The 17978-nt window shown below is 37.0% G+C and overlaps 1 protein-coding gene across 1 annotated transcript in view; it reads right to left on the bottom strand.

Moving 5' to 3' along the window:
• LOC138164393 (prostaglandin reductase 2-like) overlaps positions 1 to 17978 on the bottom strand; it is a 42009-nt gene that overhangs the window by 17699 nt on the left and 6332 nt on the right. Inside the window, exon 3 of the mRNA XM_069092166.1 lies at positions 8595 to 8713. Coding sequence (XP_068948267.1) covers positions 8595 to 8713 — 119 coding nt within the window. The remainder of the gene's footprint in view (positions 1 to 8594; positions 8714 to 17978) is intronic.

The raw sequence follows: 17978 nt of genomic DNA, 5'->3' as shown, positions 1-17978 counted from the left end.
ACTATAGAATATTACTTGGGTGACAAAGAAGATCAAAACATACAAGCAGAAGAAGACAACAAAGTCAAAGCTCCTCCATCAAAAGCCTCCGAGAAAAATATGAATTGGTCTCAGGCCAAGGAAGAGCCCAAAACAGATTCTGAAAATCAAGTAGAAGTAGATGAAAAATTGGGAAGAGAAATGAGAGTGATGTAAGAAAATAATGAAAAATGAGTGAACAGCTTGCTAAAGGAGACCCAAAAAATACTGAAATAAATAACACCTTAAAAAATAGACTATATTAAATGGCAAAAGAGGTCCAAAAATCCAGTGAGGAGAAGAATGCCTTAAAAAGCAAAATTGGTCAAGTTGAAAAGGAGGTCCAAAAGCTCTCCAAAGAAAATGATTCCTTCAAAATTAGAATGGAGTAAATGGAAGCTAATGACTTTATGCAAAATCAAGAAATTCTTTCTTTTTTTTTTTAAAGCAATTGGGATTAAATAACTTGCTCAAGGTTACATGGCCAGTTATTTCTGGGTGTGGTGCTAAGTATCTGAGCCCAGATTTGATCCCCAGGTCATCCCAACACTGTAGCCGATGCTCTTACTTGCTGAGCCACCTGGCTGCCCCTAAAATCAAGAAATTATAAAACAAAACCAAAAGAATGAAAAAAAATAGAAGACAATGTGAAGTATCTCATTGGAAAAACAACTGACCTGGAAAATAGATCCAGGAAACAGTTTGAAAAGTATTGGACAACCTGAAAGTCATGATAAAAAAAAAAGAGCCTAGATATCATCTTTGAAGAAATTATCAAGGAAAAGTACCCTGAGATACAAGAACCAGAGGGAAAAATAGAAATTGAAAGAATCCACTGTTCACCTCCTGAAAGAGAAGCCAAAAAGAAAACTCTAATGAATACTGCAGCCAAATTCAAGAGTTCCCAGGTCAGGGAGAAAATATTGCAAGCAACCAGAAAGAAACAATTTGAATATTATGGAAACAAAATCAGCATAACACAAGATCTAGGAGCTTCTCCATTAAGGGGTCAGAGGGCTTAGAATATGATATTCCAGAGATCAAAGGACCTAGGATAAAAAAAAGAATCACCTATCCAGCAAAATTGAGTGTAACACTTCAGGGGGAAATACAGATATTCAATGAAATAGAGGATTTTCAAGCATTCTTGATGAAAAGACCAGAGCTGAACACAAAATGTGACTTTCAAATACAAGAATCTAGTGAAGCATGAAAAGGTAAACAGGAAAGAGAAATCATAAGGAAATTAATCAAGCTGAACTGTTAACATTCCTGCATGGAAAGATGATATTTATAATTCCTGAGATCTTTCTCAGTATTAGGGTAGTCAGAAGGAATATATGTTTGTGAGTGTGTGTGTATGTGTATGTGTGTGTGTGTATAGACAGAGGGCACAGGGTGAGTTGAATGTGAAGGGACAATATCTAAAAAATAAAATTAAGGGGTGAGAGAGCAATATATAGGGAGGAGAAAGGGAAAGATAGAATGGGGGTAAATCATCTTACCTAAAAGAGGCAAGAAAAAGCTTCTATAATGGAGTGGAAGAGGGGGGAAGTGAGAGGGAATGGGTCTTAAGGAGGGAATAATATACACACTCAATTGGGTCTTACCCTACAGGAAAGTAGGAGGAAGGGGATAAGGGGGAGGATGATAGAAGGGAGCGTAGATTGGAGGAGAGAGTAGTCAGAAGCAAACACTTTTGAAAAAATACAGTGTCAAAGGAGAGAACAGAATAAATGAGGGGAGTGCTAGGATGGAGGGAAATAAATCAGTCTTTCACAACATGAATATTATGGAATGGTTTTATATAACTACACATGTATAACCTAAAATGAATTGCTTGTCTTCTCTATAATGGTGGATGTGGAGGGAAGAAGGGAGAGAATTTGTAATTCAAAGTTTTAAAAACAAATGCTAAAAATTGTTTTTACATTCAGCTGGGAAAGAAGATGTATAGATAATGGGGTCTGGAAATCTATCTTGCCCTGCAAGAAAGTGAGGGAGAAGGGCAATGGAGGGAAGGTGAGGTGAAAGAAGGAATGGCAGACTGGGGGTGGGGGATAATCAGAGTGCATGCCATCTTGGGAATGGGAGAAGGGGAGAAACAAGGAGCAAAATTGGAACTCAAAATCTTGTAGAAATGAATGTTGAAAGGGATGGAGCCAAGATGGCAGCATAAAAGCAGGAAAACTCCATGAGCTACCCCCATAACAACCTCAAATACCTACAAAAATATTACTCTAAACAAATTTTAGAGTTACAAAACCCACAAAGTGACAGAGAAACAAATCTCCCACTGAAGGCAGCCTGGCAGGCCGGCAGGAGTGGTCCATCTCAATGCACTGGGAGCTGAGCCCAGCCCCTAATGAGCCCACAGTTTAGCCCCAGGGTGGCCCCAACCAGCTAGGGAGAGTGGATCACCAAGCAGCTGTGGATTTTTCCAGAAATATCAACCCATAAATTCCAAAGACAAAGTAAAAGGTCAGTGTAGAATTCTGTTGAAACTGGGGCGGGGGGGGGGGATGGAGGTGTGGTGTGGCCTCTACCCCCAGAGCGAGAAGAGCAGGAGGTGTGGCAGCCACGCAGCCACCTCCACGTGGCTGCTTCAGAGCAGATCTGGCCTGCAGATGGTAGTGGGGGGAAGAAACCATTCAGAGGGTAATGGCTCTTGCTTTAACCTGCCTGGATCTGGACTGTGGTCTTGGATGGTGGTCCTGAGGTATATGACGAGAGAGCCAGAGTGTGTTGGGGCTATAGAGATGGCTCCCTCCTAATAGCTCTGGCAGCGGCGAAAACCCCAGTGGTTTGGAACAAAGCTATCCCCTCTGGAAGCACAGTTCTACTGTGGCAAAAAGCTCAAAAGTCAAGTAATTGAGAGGCAACATAAGCGAGCAAAAGAAGCAAAGAAAACACAGCAATCAAACTTTACATTCCTATTTTGGGAACAAAAAGAATCAAGGCATGGAATGCGAGGAAGACAACAAAGTCAGAACTCCTGTACCAAAAGCTTCCAAGAAAAATATGAATTGATCACAGGCCATAGAGGAGCTCAATAAGGATTTTGAAAATCACATAAGGGAAGTGGAAGAAAAATTGGGAAGAGAAATGAGAATGATGCAAGAAAATCATGAAAAGAGAGTCAACAACCTGACTGAAGAAAATAATACCTTAAAAAATAGACTAAGTCAAATGGCAAAAGAAGCTCAAAAAGCCAGTGAGGAGAAGAATGTCTTAAAAAGCTATATTTGCCAGATGGAAAAGGAATTTCAAAAATTCACTGGACAGAATAGCTCCTTCAAAATAAGATTGGAGCAACTGAAAATTAATGACTTTATGAGAAATCAAGATACTATAAAACAGATCCAAAAAAATGAAAAAAATAGAAGGCAATGTGAAATATCTCATTGGAAAAACCACTGACCTAGAAAATAGATACAGGAGAGATCATTTTAAAATGATTGGACTACCTGAAAGCCATGATTAAAAAAAGAACCTAGAAATCATCCTTCAAGAAATTCTCAAGGAAAACTGCCCTGATGTTTTAGAACCAGAGGGCAAAATAGAAACTGAAAGAATTCACCAATCACCTCTTGAAAAACATCCCCCCCAAAAAACTCCTAGGAATATTATAGCCAGGTTCCAGAGTTCCCAGATCAAGGAGAAAATATTACAAGAAGCCAAGAAGAAACAATTCAAATATTGTGGAAACACAAACAGGATAAGACAGGATCTAGTACCTTCTATATTAAGGGATCAAAGAGCTTGGAATATGATATTCTGGAGATCAAAGGAGCTAGGATTAAAACCAAGAATCATCTACCCGGCAAAATTGAGTATAATGTTTCAGGGGAAAATATTGTCATTCAATGAAACAAAGGACTTTCAAGCATTCTTGATGAAAAAAAAAAACAAAATTAAATAGAAAATTTGACATTCAAATACAAAAAGCAAGAGAAGCATGAGAAGGTAAACAGGGAAAAGAAATCATAAGGAACTTATCAAAGTTGAACTATTTACATGCCTACATGGAAAAACGATAATTGTAACATATGAAACTTTTCTCAGTATGAGGATAGTTGAAGGGAATATAAATGTGTGTGTGTGTGTGTATACACACACATACATATATATGTATATAGAGGAGGGTATATGGACATATGAATACATATGTAAGTGTATGTATATATGTGTACAGGTATACATAGACAGAGGGCACAGGATCAATTAAATAGAAAGGGATGATATTTAAAAGGTGAAATTGAGAGGTGAGAGAGTACTATAATGAGAGGAGATGGGGACAGATAGAATGGGGTAAATTATCTCATATAGAAGAGGCAAGGGAAAACTGTTACAATGGATGGCAAGAACCAGAAGGCAAAAGGGAATGAGTCAACCTTAGTATCATTGAATTTGGCTTAAGGAGGCAATAATATATACACTAAATTGGGTATCTTACCCTACAGGAAAGTAGGGAGTAAGGGGATAAGAGGAGAATGATAGAATGGAGGGCAGATTGGGGCGGGGGGGAGAGTAGTTAGAAGAACACACTTTTGAAAAGGGACAGGGTCAAAGTAGAGAATAGAACAAGTGGGGGGTGGGATAGGATGGAGGAAAATATAGTCATTGTTTCACAATTTATCCACTATGGAAACATTTTGCGTAACTACCTATGTACAACCCATATTGAATTGCTTATCTTCCCAGTAAAGGTGGGTGACAAAGGGAGGAAGGGAAAGAATCTGGAATTCAAAGTTTTAAAATAAAATGTTTTTTAAAATTTATCATTATTATTATTATTATTTTTACATGCAACTGGGAAATAAGCCCTACCAGAAAGTCAGAGAGGGAATGGGGGAGAATATAGGAGAGAGCAGATTGGGGGAGGAGGTATACAGTGAGATCATGTTTTGGGGTGGTGGGGAGGAGAAAGACGGGGAGAAAATTTGTCACTCAAAATTTTGTGGAAATGAATGATGTAATCTAAAAATAAACATAAAATTTAACTTAAAAAAAGAAAAAGAGGGGCGGCTAGGTGGCGCAGTGAGTAAGAGTGCCGGCCCCAGAGTTGGGAGGACCCACGATTGGTTCCGGCCTCAGATACTTAACACCCACACAAAATAACTGGCCATGTAACCTTGCGCAAGTTACTTAACCCCAATTGCTTTAAAAAAAGAAAGAAAGAAAGCAAAAAAGCAAAAAAAAAGAGAAAGGAATGTTGAAGTCTAAAAGAAATGAATTAATAAATAAAATGCAAAAAGAAAAAATAATCAATTGTGAAAGACTTAGTAACTCTGATCAACATAATGACCAATAACAATTACAAAGAACTAATGATGAAATATGTTATTAATCTCTCGAAAGAGAACTGACAGACTCAGAGTACAGGATGAAACATTATTTTGTGTCATTCTTTTTCTCTCTTTTTCCCCCTCTTTGGAACATAGTTCCTGTAGAAAGTTGTTTTGCATGTCAATATATATTTGTAATGGGTTTTATTTTTCTTATCTTCTCAGTGAGGGAAGAAGAGGAGGAAGGAGAGAATCTGGAACTCAAAATAAAATAAAAATGAGTTTAAAATTTAAAAAATAGTTCATCTTGCACTCTCAAATAAAAAAATTGTTAGGAATACTCATAGAATTTGAGGCTGGCAAGGAAATCTCAAAACAACAAAAAGTGTCTTAAAAAAAAATCCTACCTTGGGAGAAAAGGGAGAAACAAAGAAGAGACAATAACATTGCTTGGGGTGGATGAGATAACAGAGAGAAGACAAAACTGCTCAAATCTTATTTTATTCCTTCATTTCTCTCTTCAGAGAAGACTGATCTTTACACTAAAAATGACAGAACCAAACTGATTAACAGGGGGATATTCAAAAACATATAAGGAGAGAGTAAGAGAGTACCTAGCTACCCTGGATGATGTCCTGTCACCTGGCCCAGATAATCTGAAAGTAGTGGCAGATGTGACTGTTGAGCCACTATCAGTGATATCTGAAAAGACTTTTATGGAAAATGGGACCAGTAGTGAGATGGAGCAGTGAATAAAACATTGGCCCTGGAGTCAGGAGGACCTGATTTCAAATCTGACCTCAGACACTTGATACCTACTAGCTGTGTGACCTTGGACAAGTAACTTACCTCCAATTGCCCTGCCTTCCCCCCTCCAAGAAAGAAAGAAAGAAAGAAAGAGAGAGAGAGAGAGAGAGAGAGAGAGAGAGAGAGAGAGAGAGAGAGAGAGAAAGGAAGGAAGGAAGGAAGGAAGGAAGGAAGGAAGGAAGGAAGAAAGAAAGAAAATGGGAGACGCATCACAAGATTGGAAATAGACAAAATCTGGATTAAAACAAAAAAGAAAGAAAGTAGACACTGCAAACTATTTAGGTCAGTTGGTTGGACTTTGATTCCTGGGAAAGCTATTGAAAGGATAATTAGATGATGGACAAATATTTAGAAAACATATTACTGATATCTCAGTAACCATCGTGTGTTATTATTGCCTTTGTGACAATTTATCATTTGGGTGCTTTACACACAGCAAGTGCTACACAAATATTTATTAAACTGGAAAAAGAAACAAAGATCAAGAAAGGGAAGCAGTTGTTGCTGTTTGTCCTCATGAGCAACTCAAAGTGCTCATGAAAGGAGCTACTTTCTGCATAACATTAGGAACATCAGAAAAATCTGAATTAATGGTTTGTCGACTTTCTAATAATCAGAGATACCTATTTTTTGGATGGAGACAGCCATTATGAAATTGAAATTGCTCAAATTTCTGGCAAAGTTGGGGCGGCCAGGTAGCACGGGGAGTAAGAGCACCGGCTCCAGTGTCAGAACGACCTGGAGATCGAATCCCGGGCTCAGACACTCAGCACCACACCCAGAAATAACTGGCCGTGTAGCCTTGAGCAAGTTACTTAACCCTGATTGCTTAAAAAAAAAAAATTTCTGGCAAAGTTGCAGGATATAAAATAAACCCACATAAATTCTCAGCATTCCTATATATTTCCAATGAAATTCAACAGCAAGAGATAGAGAAAACTCATTTAAAGTTACTGTAGACATTATAAAATATTTGGGAATCTACCTGCCAAAACAAACCCAGGACCTATATGACCAAAACTATAAAACACTCGTCACACAAATTAAGTCAGATCTAACTAATTGGAAAAATATCAATTGCTCGTGGCTGGGTTGAGCTAATATAATAAAAATGGCAATTTTACTTAATTAAATTATATATTTAGTGCCATACCAATCAATTTACCAAAAAACTACTTTATAGAACTAGAAAAAAATAGTTAACAAAATTCATTTGGAAGAATAAACGGTCCAGAATATCAAGGGAATTAATGAAAAGAAATGCTAGGAAAGGTGGACTAGCTAGCTATACCAGATTTCAATCTGTATTATAAAGCAGCAGTCATTAAAACTACTTGGTACTGGCTCAGGAATAGAGTAGTGGATCAATGGAATAGTTTTTGCACATGAGATTCAGCAGTCAATGACTATAGTAATCTATTATTTGATAAACCCAAAGACCACAGTTTTGGGGATAAGAACTCACTATTTGACAAAACTGCTGGGAAAACTGGAATATAGTATGGCAGAAACTGGGCATAGACCATTACCTAACACCATATACCAAAATCAAATCTAAATCGGTACATGATCTAGGTATAAAGGTTGATACTGTAAGCAATCTTGGAAAGCAAGGAATAGTTTACCTGTCAGATTTGTGGAGAGGGAAAGACTTTATGACTAAACAATAATGAGAGTCACTGGAATTGATTGAATAAAGGGTTAGACCTGAGTGCTAGGACAGTTAATTTGATGGCTAAGTGAACAATGGACTGCAGTGAGGAAAGACTGTAATAGTCTACCCATGAGGTGATGAAGCCCTGTACCAAATGTTGTGGCTCTGTAAATGAGGAGAAAGGGAGAAGTTGTTGATTCATAGATGACCAGATTTGACAACTGATTGGATATGAGAGCTAAAGGAGAGTAAGGTGTGAACAGTGACATTGAGGTTACAAACCTAAGAGAATGGAAGGATGGTTATGTCCTCAAGGGTAACAGAAATGTTTGAAATGGGGAGGTTTGGGAGAAAGATAATGTAAGGAGAACTTTCTATGCCTGTTCCACTTCTTTCCATAAGGAATCCCATTCTGATTTGAACTCTGTGCTGCATGAAAAACTTGAAACATCTTAGATGACCATATATCTCACCTAAAATTAAAGGCCACGGGCCTATAAGAAAAGGTTATCTTTCTTATCTTAAAGCAATCTCATAATTTTGACACATACAGGGAGACTCTTTGTCAGAGGAAAGCCTCTGTGGCAGCATTTTGTTTGACTAAATCAAAAACTTTTTTATAGTGAACAAACAATGAGTATAGAGGAATTTTATATTGTCTATGACTTTCCCTCAATGGTGTGATGGCTAAGGTATGGTTTATGCTTGTAAAAGCCTAATTGTTCCCTTTCTAATGCCCTTTCCAATAACATCCTATATGCACGTGGAGCTTATTCTCATAAAATTTATCATTATTATTATTTTAGTCAGAGCACCTTGCTACTTACCATATAAGCATCCACAGAGAGATAAAGAGTTCGGACTTTTACTTGTCCCTCGTTTAATTCATCTGGTAAATTAGCCTCTTCCATACAGAAATTCTCTGCCACTGGGTTGCCATTTTCTCCTAAAATAATGTTGGATAAACAAAAGAGCAATAAAAATACTTTTGAAAATCATTCTTTGAACTATTCTTTTCTACTATAATTCCCTTTAGCAGTCATTCCCTTCTTTGCTTTATACGCCATTTCCCATCAGCAGCTCTGCTGGTTTCCACTTCACTGGACATCAGGCCTCCCCCAGGATAAGCTAATCAAATGATACCTCACCACCATTCAGACTGACACAGCTTTTGATAATCAACACCTTCTCAACTCCTTCAGTTGCCTCTCCGCTCTGATTAGAGGGTTGGAGCAAAGCAATAAGCTCCTCCCAAAACCTTCCTTTATAGAGAGCTCAGAACTTTGCAGGTAATTGCATTTGCCACCAGCAGTTCTGCTTGGTTTCCAATCCATGAAACATCATGATGCCCCCATGCTGGGCACCCCTTAGTGCTGCACTGCTGCTCTCCCTGGCCCCTCATTAAACTTCCTACCTTTCCCATTAGATTATAAGCTGTCCCTGAGGACAAAGACTGGGGTTTTTGTTTTTGTTTTAAATTTGTATTGCCAGTGTTTAGAAGGGATTTAATAAATGCTTATAGAATTCAAGTGAGTAATGCCTGTTTTTGAGTTGTGTTTCCTGACAATTTTAAATGACCTACTTAGACTAAATTATAATCCAATTACTGCTGATTTTCTCAAAAGTATTGAAAACTACAAATTTTACAACCAGTGTTACCCAGAACTCTTTTCACATATAATTTAAAAAAATTTTATTGAAACTTATTGTATTTATGTCAAGGGCATTTCTTGGAATCCTCCCCACCCCCAACTCTCCTAACAAAGAAAAAGAGTTAAGCAAAAGTATCTCATATAGGGCCAGCTAGGTGGCACAGTAAATAGAGCACCCGGCCTGGAGTCAGGAGGACCTGAGTTCAAACGTGACCTCAGACACATAGCACTTACTAGCCATGTGACCTTGGGTAAGTCACTTAACTCCAATTGCCCTGCCCTTCCCCCTCCAAAAAAAAAAGCAAAAAAAAATCTGATATAGAAATTCCATCTAACATCACCTATCTCTTTCCTGTGAGGAAACTACTAAGATTCATTATCTGTTTTCTGGAATCCTTATTGGTTTTTCAATTACTGTCCAACTTGCTTCTAATTTTTTCATCTATATCATTGTGTTCCTGTTGTATATTGTTATTTTAATGCTGCATATTTTGCTCTGCAATCAGTTCACACTGCCCTGAAATGAACAGTTCCATATCTCTCTGAATTCCCCATTATCAAAATTTTTTTGTTTCAGATTTAACTTTATATTAATATAAGTTGTTTCCTTTGTAATACTGTGCATTTTATTTTACTCATTTATAAAGAGCATTCTCAGAAATGTTCAGTAAAAAGATTAAGAAGCCAGGTATTAAGAGCTCCTTATCTTCACTCTACAACTTACAAATTTGCTGGCTTGCCTGGGGCACTGAGTTTAAATGTCTTGCCCGGAGGCACACTCATCATGCCTTAATGCACAATAATATTCCATTATATTCAGATGCCATTCTTCAATTTATGGGTACCTACTTTACTGTACCACCTAGCCACCCCTATTGTTCACATTTTTGAGCAGATCTATGGGGGAATAGTTCTTGTTATTATATATTTGTTTCATTGTCCTATATAACTCAACTATCAGACTTTTATCACTAAACCTTTCATTTTTCAACTGCCTAACCACCAGTTTTAAAGTTATAGAAGGATTCAGAAAGTAAAAAATGGTTTGTGTTTTAGTTCTCAAGATTTAAAATTTAAATTAATTTGGTACATCAGCTCCCTTAAACTAGTAAATTAATTTTAAAAACTATCTTCTTTCCATTCACTATATCAGTGCTGAACGTAGGAAAAATTTCCCATCCTTATCTATAAAGATGATAATTTAATTCTCATCCAAAATATGAGAATTTAAATTCTTAAAAAGTAGGAATCTAAAACTAGACAAGAAAAACAGAAGGACGTGTGGTTAGGAAGCAGATGCTAAGAGTCACAGTTTTAAGCACACATGTAAATATTAATTTGTTGGCATTCAAAATGCAAAATCCTTGTCCAATGACTAAGAGATCATGCTGCCAGAGGAAATGAATATCAAAAATTCTATTCTAACTATAAAGGAAACCAATAGATATTAGGAACTTATAGCTGAATAGGATAGCTGACACATTTTCAGAACTGAAAATTAGGGAGTTGGCTTCAATGTACCTCAAAAGGCAACAAGAAACATCATTTTGTGAAACATTTATTCATCTTCCATTACAGTGCTCAAGAAGAGCGTAAGCAACAAGGCTACTGACAAGATAATTGTACCTTTGCAACAACATCAGTTACAAAAGGTTGAGAAATTCTACAAAGAACTTGATAAGACTCTCTGTATCAAATAAACACAGTGACTTCAGTGCAAATGTTTGGTATTGGGAAATTGGCCAAAAAATATGTTGGAAAACATGACTCAGAATTAAGCAACAGGAGAGAGGTTTTAGCAACAGAGAATCCATCCCTACATTCCTTGTGACAATCAGCCCAAATGCCTCTAGAATCCCTGTCCCCTTCTTTGTGGTGGTTTCTTCTGTTTCTGCTCCAGTCTCCTAGCTCCATGTGGTTTCTCACAGCCTCCAGCTCCAGCTCCATGTCTCCTAGGAACTGGGCTCCTCTTCAAGTCTTATCTACTGGACTCACTCAATTGACTTTTAAGGTCACTCAGAGATAAGGACTGAGTATGTATGTTGATTCATCTCTGATTCACTCAGTGGACTAATTTTTAATTTATATAGGGATCACCTTTTGACAGTTTAAAACCTCATTATTTAGCCTTTTTAATGATTGGGTTTTTGGTAGATCAGCTCCCTTAAACTAATAAAATACCATGACATTCATAACAAGTGGGAGGGATCAAGAGAGGTTCAAATCAAAGTAGAAAATTCACAGTCTTGCAAGAAGTCCAGGATCCCATGCTTAACAAGGCTAGATTTCATTAGTTCATTGTCAGAGTCATTCTCAAAACACTATTTGTTTCCTAACTCTTACAAAATCTAAAATAAAACTACTTTTGCTAAGCCTTTGCAACTAAGGAACCTCCTAACTATCTTTCTGAAGATCTATGCAATGGCCTAACTGAATTTCTCAGAACTTGAAAACCATCCTTGACTATTCTTTGAGCATATAGTATATGTGTACATTGTGTACATATGTGTAAAGTGCTATAAGAGCACAGTATCTTACACTAGAGAAGGAATTTCAGGTGGGTGACATAAGAGATGATGGAAAAAGATAAGGTCAAATGCCAGATTATTGTCATAAAGAGGGTGAGAGGAAAGAAGTTGGATGTACATACTCAAGGAGTTTAGCTACAAAAGACAGGGGAGATATGAAATGAGAGTTGGTGAGGAAAGAAGGATCCCATGAGGATTTGTGGAGGATGCAGGAGGCACAGACATATTTGTAGATAGCAGGGAAAGAGCCAATAGACAGAGAGATTGAAGATAAAGAGTGGAAATGACAGAGGCGGCAATTTATTAGAGGAGACTAGATGTAGTGGCATTGCTTATACATGCAGAGGTGATTGCTTTGGCAAAGAGCTGGGCCAACTCATTTTTTAAAATAATAATTTATTTATTTTTATTTCTCAACATTCATTTCCATAAGCTTTTGAGTTTTAAATTTGTTCTCCCCCTTTTCCCTTTCCCACTCTCCAAGATGGTATGGTATCTGAGACAGACCTTACATATACATTCATATTAAGTATATTTTCACATTAGTCATGTTGTAAAGAAGGAATCGAACCAAAGGGAGGAACCACAAGAAAGAAGAAATAAAACAACAACAAAAAGAGAGCAAATAGTCTGCTCTGATCTGCATTCAGACTTCATAGTTCTCTCTCTGGATGTGGACAACACTTTCCATCACGAGTCTTTGGAGTTGTCTTAGATCCTTGCATTGTTGAGAAGAGCCAAGTCTAGCAAAGTTAGTCGTTGCATAATGTGGCTGTTACTATGTATAATGTTCTCCTGGTTCTGCTCACTTCACTCAACAACAGTTAATAGAATTATTTTCAGGTTTTCCTGAAGTTCTCCTGGTCATCATTTCTTATAGCACAATAATGTTCCATTACATTCACATACCACAACTTGTTCAGTCATTCCCCAGTTGATGGGCATCCCCTCAATTTCCAATTCTTGGCCACCACAAAAAGGGCTGCTATAAATATTTTTGAACATGTAGATACTTTTCAGTAGTTCCAACTTTTCATGAGACAAGGGCAAAGAGATAGCAGAAGGCATCTGAGTGATAGGAGGAAGGGAGAAGAGGGAGCCCTATACAAACAGCCTCAACTTTTTCAGTAAAATATGAGAAAAGGTTCTTGGCTAAGAGGGTCTCGGGAGAGGAAGCCATGAGGGGTTTAAGGAGGGATGAAGAAGTCTGGAAGAGCTACTGAGGAGAGTAGGATATTGAGTTGATGAAAGAAGTGTACAGCAATTGCCTAGCAACAGCAATCAGCTGGAAAGGAGAATCCTTAAAGGGAATGGTCAAAGAAGGCTGAAATGATTTTAAGAAAATTATTCCTTAAGGATGTGCAGAAAATTAAATAATTACTGTTCTATTTAATGAAGTAAAATATTAATTAAACTTTAACCCGAGCACCATAACAATGTTTTATCTCATTCTGGAGTTTCATCTATTGCCACAATAAAGCTATAAGACCCAAAGTGCTTGATCAAGAGAAATTTTCAGGAGAGTAAGGTGGCAGTGTTTCTTTCTAACTAGAAATATTAAATTAGGATAGTCTAATTTTTTAAAAAAAATTTGTTTCTGGCGGATTTGTGACTAAAATACAGAGTATGAAATTTATTGGTAAGATCTTCTAGGTAATCCTATTTATGGCTGACATTTGTGCTGATTCCATCAATTTCTAGGACACAGCAGGGTCTCCTACATGAGATCCATAATCAGGAAAGAGTTCACAGGAAGAATCAAGTAAATGAAGAATGCCCCATCTGGATTGATTTATTTCGTTCAGCTGCACTTTTTGCTTACCTGTGAGGGAGGAAATGACCGTTTTTTTTTTAAATGCCTATTGTTAAGACTATGATATTTAGTACAATGGACAACCTACAGAGTTAGTCTATCAGGACATATATCTTGGACAGGCACCGCAGATGGAAAATGATTTGGGCCCAGAAATGAATAGAAGAAAGAAAGCAGATCAGATTTTAATTGGACTCCCCCCCCCATTTTTTATACCGACCTTTGCAGACATAAACTAAAATGAGCACTTCCATATATTCAGTAGAACAGACAGGATCGTACATGAAACTAAATCTCCATTACGTGCAGATTGCTCTTCTTTTTAAGTATATATTAAACATATTACTTCCAAAGTTGTCCAGCTTTTTTGTTGATCCTTTTGGCCTTTCTCTGTCTGCCTCTTAGCATTTCAAAGACATGTTTTAAAGATCTTTTTTTTTTATGGCAACGCTACCTTTAACTCCTCCTCTCATTCAAATTAAGAAGAAAAAAACTTTTGAAATAAATATGAATAGTCAAACAAAGCAAATTCCCACAATAGCTGTGTCCAAACATGTATGTCTCATTAGCAACTTTAATCCATTCCCTCTCTGTCAGGAGGTAAGTAGTATGCTTTGTCACCAGTCCTATAGAATCAAGGTTGGTCACTGAATTGACCAAAGTTATTAAGTCTTTAGAAACTGTCTTTACAATGTTGTCATTATATAAATTGTTCTCATTCTGTTCATTTCACTCAGCATCAATTCATACAAGTCTTCACAGGTTTCTCTAAAACCATCCCACCGGACCATATTTGAAAAAATGGACAGTGCTTTCTGTGACCCTCAAACTTTTCTCTGAAACAAAGAGTAATGTTCAAATCACCAACATTCCATGATTACTCAGAAGAATACGGTGTAACTATATACATAGGAAGAATCTTGTGGATGAAGAAAGCTAACTGCCCAGACAATTATGTGCAGTGATTGGAAAACAAATAATGTGAGCCACCCATTAAATGACAGCACTACTCAGTAGAAAGAGCAGTCAATATGTAGTAAAACATGGGCTTCGCTTTGTTAAGTGACTTTGACTCTTGGTGACCCCATTTGGGGTTTTCTTGGCAAAGATACTGGAATGGTTTGCCATTTCCTTCTCCAAGTCTTTTTACAGATGAGGAAACTGAGACAAACAGGGTTCGGTGACTTGCCTAGCATCACACAGCTAGTAAGTGTCTGAGGCTGGATTTGAACCCACAAAGATGGGTCTTCCTCATTCCTTCCTTATTCACTCTAGCTACTTCAACACCTAGCTTCCCACTTGCCATAATATAGCTGTAATAATAATGTAATGCCTTGAACACTATGGATATCATAATGGAGTTCGTACTGGCAGGACTCACTTAAGGTGAAAAGGCTTGAATACAAGCTTACAATATAGACTGGGTCCCAGGACCAATCTATCTGAAGGTTGACTACTAGAAGATTGACTACCAAGTGAGGAAATCCACAGTAACTCCTTAAATATTTAAAAGTACTGAGAAAACCAAATGTATTTTACCCTTTAATGGACTGGCTTTGTTTTAAATTTATTTTATTCTGTAACACTGCCTACATTTTGTAACTAGCCAAGTCTCTAAGTCTTTAGAAGTTCAATTTTCCCTTCTGAATGAGTCTAAAGTTCAGCTTTGCTATGAGTCACCTTAGTTAAAAGTAACCTATTATTTTTGTTCCTCCAGCAGTATTTGCAGGATACAAGTACTACTATCTGTAATTGCCCTTCTCTAAAGTTTGGTTTGGTATCTACAAATCTTGAGCTATTCTTGCAGAATGCAGGTAGACTTCATCAATCAAAAGGGAGGGAGGTGTTGTGGCTAGCCCTGCATATTGTCAAGCATATTGTCCCCCATGCCTATGATTCTATGGACACTGTAGCCAATTATATTGTGTCCCCCCACCTACAATGCTGCCTTCTATTTCTGGGATGTTCCTCTTTCTGTCTATAAAAAAGGGCTGTCCACCTCAGTCAGGGTCTTAGCTAGTTGAGGAGGCTGAGACTCCATTTACTGGCAAATTCATTATTCACCATTAAATTGATCATGATTTAAACTTTGTGTCTCAATTTACCTTAATGTAGATCATAACAGTACAGAAGTCCTCAATTCTAGGTGACTTCCTTCAGCTTCCACAATGAGAGCAGTTTTTAGATAGTTAAGAAATATTTAACTCTTTGGATTCTTAGCGTAATCTCTAATATAAGAAATAAGCCAGGAATGTGTAGATATTCACATTTTAAATTAAAATGGACAATATAATGAAATCACAGATCACAGATATATATATATATATATATATATATATATATATTTTTGGAGCAAGGAAGGCTGGCCCAAGTGATGTGCCCCAGGTCACACAGCTAGTAAGTGTCCAGTGTCTGAGGTCAGATTTGAACTGAGGTCTTCCTGACTTCATATATATAAGAATACCATATTTTTAAAGCTTCTCCATGGGTTGTGGAAGAAGTGAAAGTGAAAGACCAATCACTATATATGATTGCAGCAACTATAAACCATGTTTTAAAACAAGCTGTCAGGCATATGAAAAAAATGCTCTAAATCACTATTGATCAGAGAAATGCAAATCAAAACAACTCTTAGGTACCATATCTCATCAGTCAGATTGGCTAAGACAACAAAACAGGAAAATGACAAATGCTGGAGAGGATGTGGAAAATTTGGAACACTAATGCATTGTTGGTGGAGTTGTGAACAGATCCAACATTCTGGAGAACAACACGGAACAAAAAACTGCATACCCTTCGACCCAGCAATATCACTTCTAGGGTTATATCCAAAAGAGATCATACAAGTGGGAAAAGGCCTTATATGCTTATATGTACAAAAATATTTATAGCAGCTCTTTTTGTGGTGGCAAAGAATTAGAAATCAAGATGATGCCCATCAATTGGGGAATGGCTAAACAAGTTGTGGTATATGTAATGAAATACTATTGTGCTATAAGAAATGAGGAGCAGACAGAGTTCATAAAAACCTGGAGAGACTTATATAAACTGGTGCTAAGTGAGGAGAACAGAACCAGGAGAACATTGTACACAATTATAGACACATTTGTGATGACTGACTGATAGACTGGGCTCCCTCAGCAATGCAAGGTTATAAGACAGCTCCAAAGGACTCATGATTGAAAAGGTTATTCACGTCCAGAGAAAGAATTACAAAGTTTGAATGCAGATTGAAGCAAAATTACTTACTCTCTCTCTTTTCCATTTTGTTCAGTTTCTTTTTTCTAGTTGTTCATTCCATTGGTTATAATTATTTTTTACAACTTAACTAATGTTTACTGGGAAGGTATATGCAGAACACATATTGGGTTGCATGACGTCGTAGAGGGGGAGAAAATTTGGAACTCAAAAACTTGTAGAACTCAATGTTATAAACTAATAGGAAATAAATTTTTTTAAAAAGAGATTAAAAAATAAAACAAAAACCCCAAACAACCAAACTATCGACTTCAAAATAAGATTGTCTGCAAGGACTTCTGTTTTCTTTAGAAATTTAATGGATATAAAATAATTACCAGAACACAGAGACTAAAAGAGACCCAAAATCACACTGGTTGTTAAGCGCTTAATCTCTTTGACAAGTAGAGAGACAGGGCAAATCATTGGCAAAAAGCTATAGGAAGATGTCAGAAGAATTGATACAACATCCAAAAGCAACTGCATACAAAATGAATTTATACAGAGCTTAGTGTGAGATGTAGATAGATAAATTGGATTATCCTCTATTCATTTGCGGATGAAATACAAATTAGAATAGTAACAGAAATAACTCACATTAAGCTTGTGAGGTAGGTAATGAAATTATTGTCCTAATTTTTCAGACAAGGAAAGAGCAATTCAGAAAAATTAAGTCACACAGCCAAGGTCATATAATTACTTTCAGAGCCAGGATTCAAACCCAGGTCTCCTGAATAGTTCATTATTTTTTTCCACTGCACTTTCTCTTCATTTTTAATTGAGAGAAAGGGGAGAGGTTGAAATAAACCCTATTGATGCACCTTTTTTTTTTTTACATGCAACGAGGGAACAGAAGGAAATTCAGAAGGAAGAACAAATGAGGCCAGTTTTGAAAGTTAATATGCAAAATTATTTGAATGCTTTTTTAAAGGAAGTGGTATTAAATGGAGATTCACAGTTTCATATTCCAGTGCTTAGCAC

Source organism: Petaurus breviceps, unplaced genomic scaffold (assembly GCF_028583685.1).
Source record: "Petaurus breviceps papuanus isolate PSGF00001 unplaced genomic scaffold, PetGlider_PUasm1.0 189, whole genome shotgun sequence".
Taxonomy (NCBI): domain Eukaryota; kingdom Metazoa; phylum Chordata; class Mammalia; order Diprotodontia; family Petauridae; genus Petaurus; species Petaurus breviceps.
This window is presented reverse-complemented; position numbering and strand designations above follow the sequence as displayed.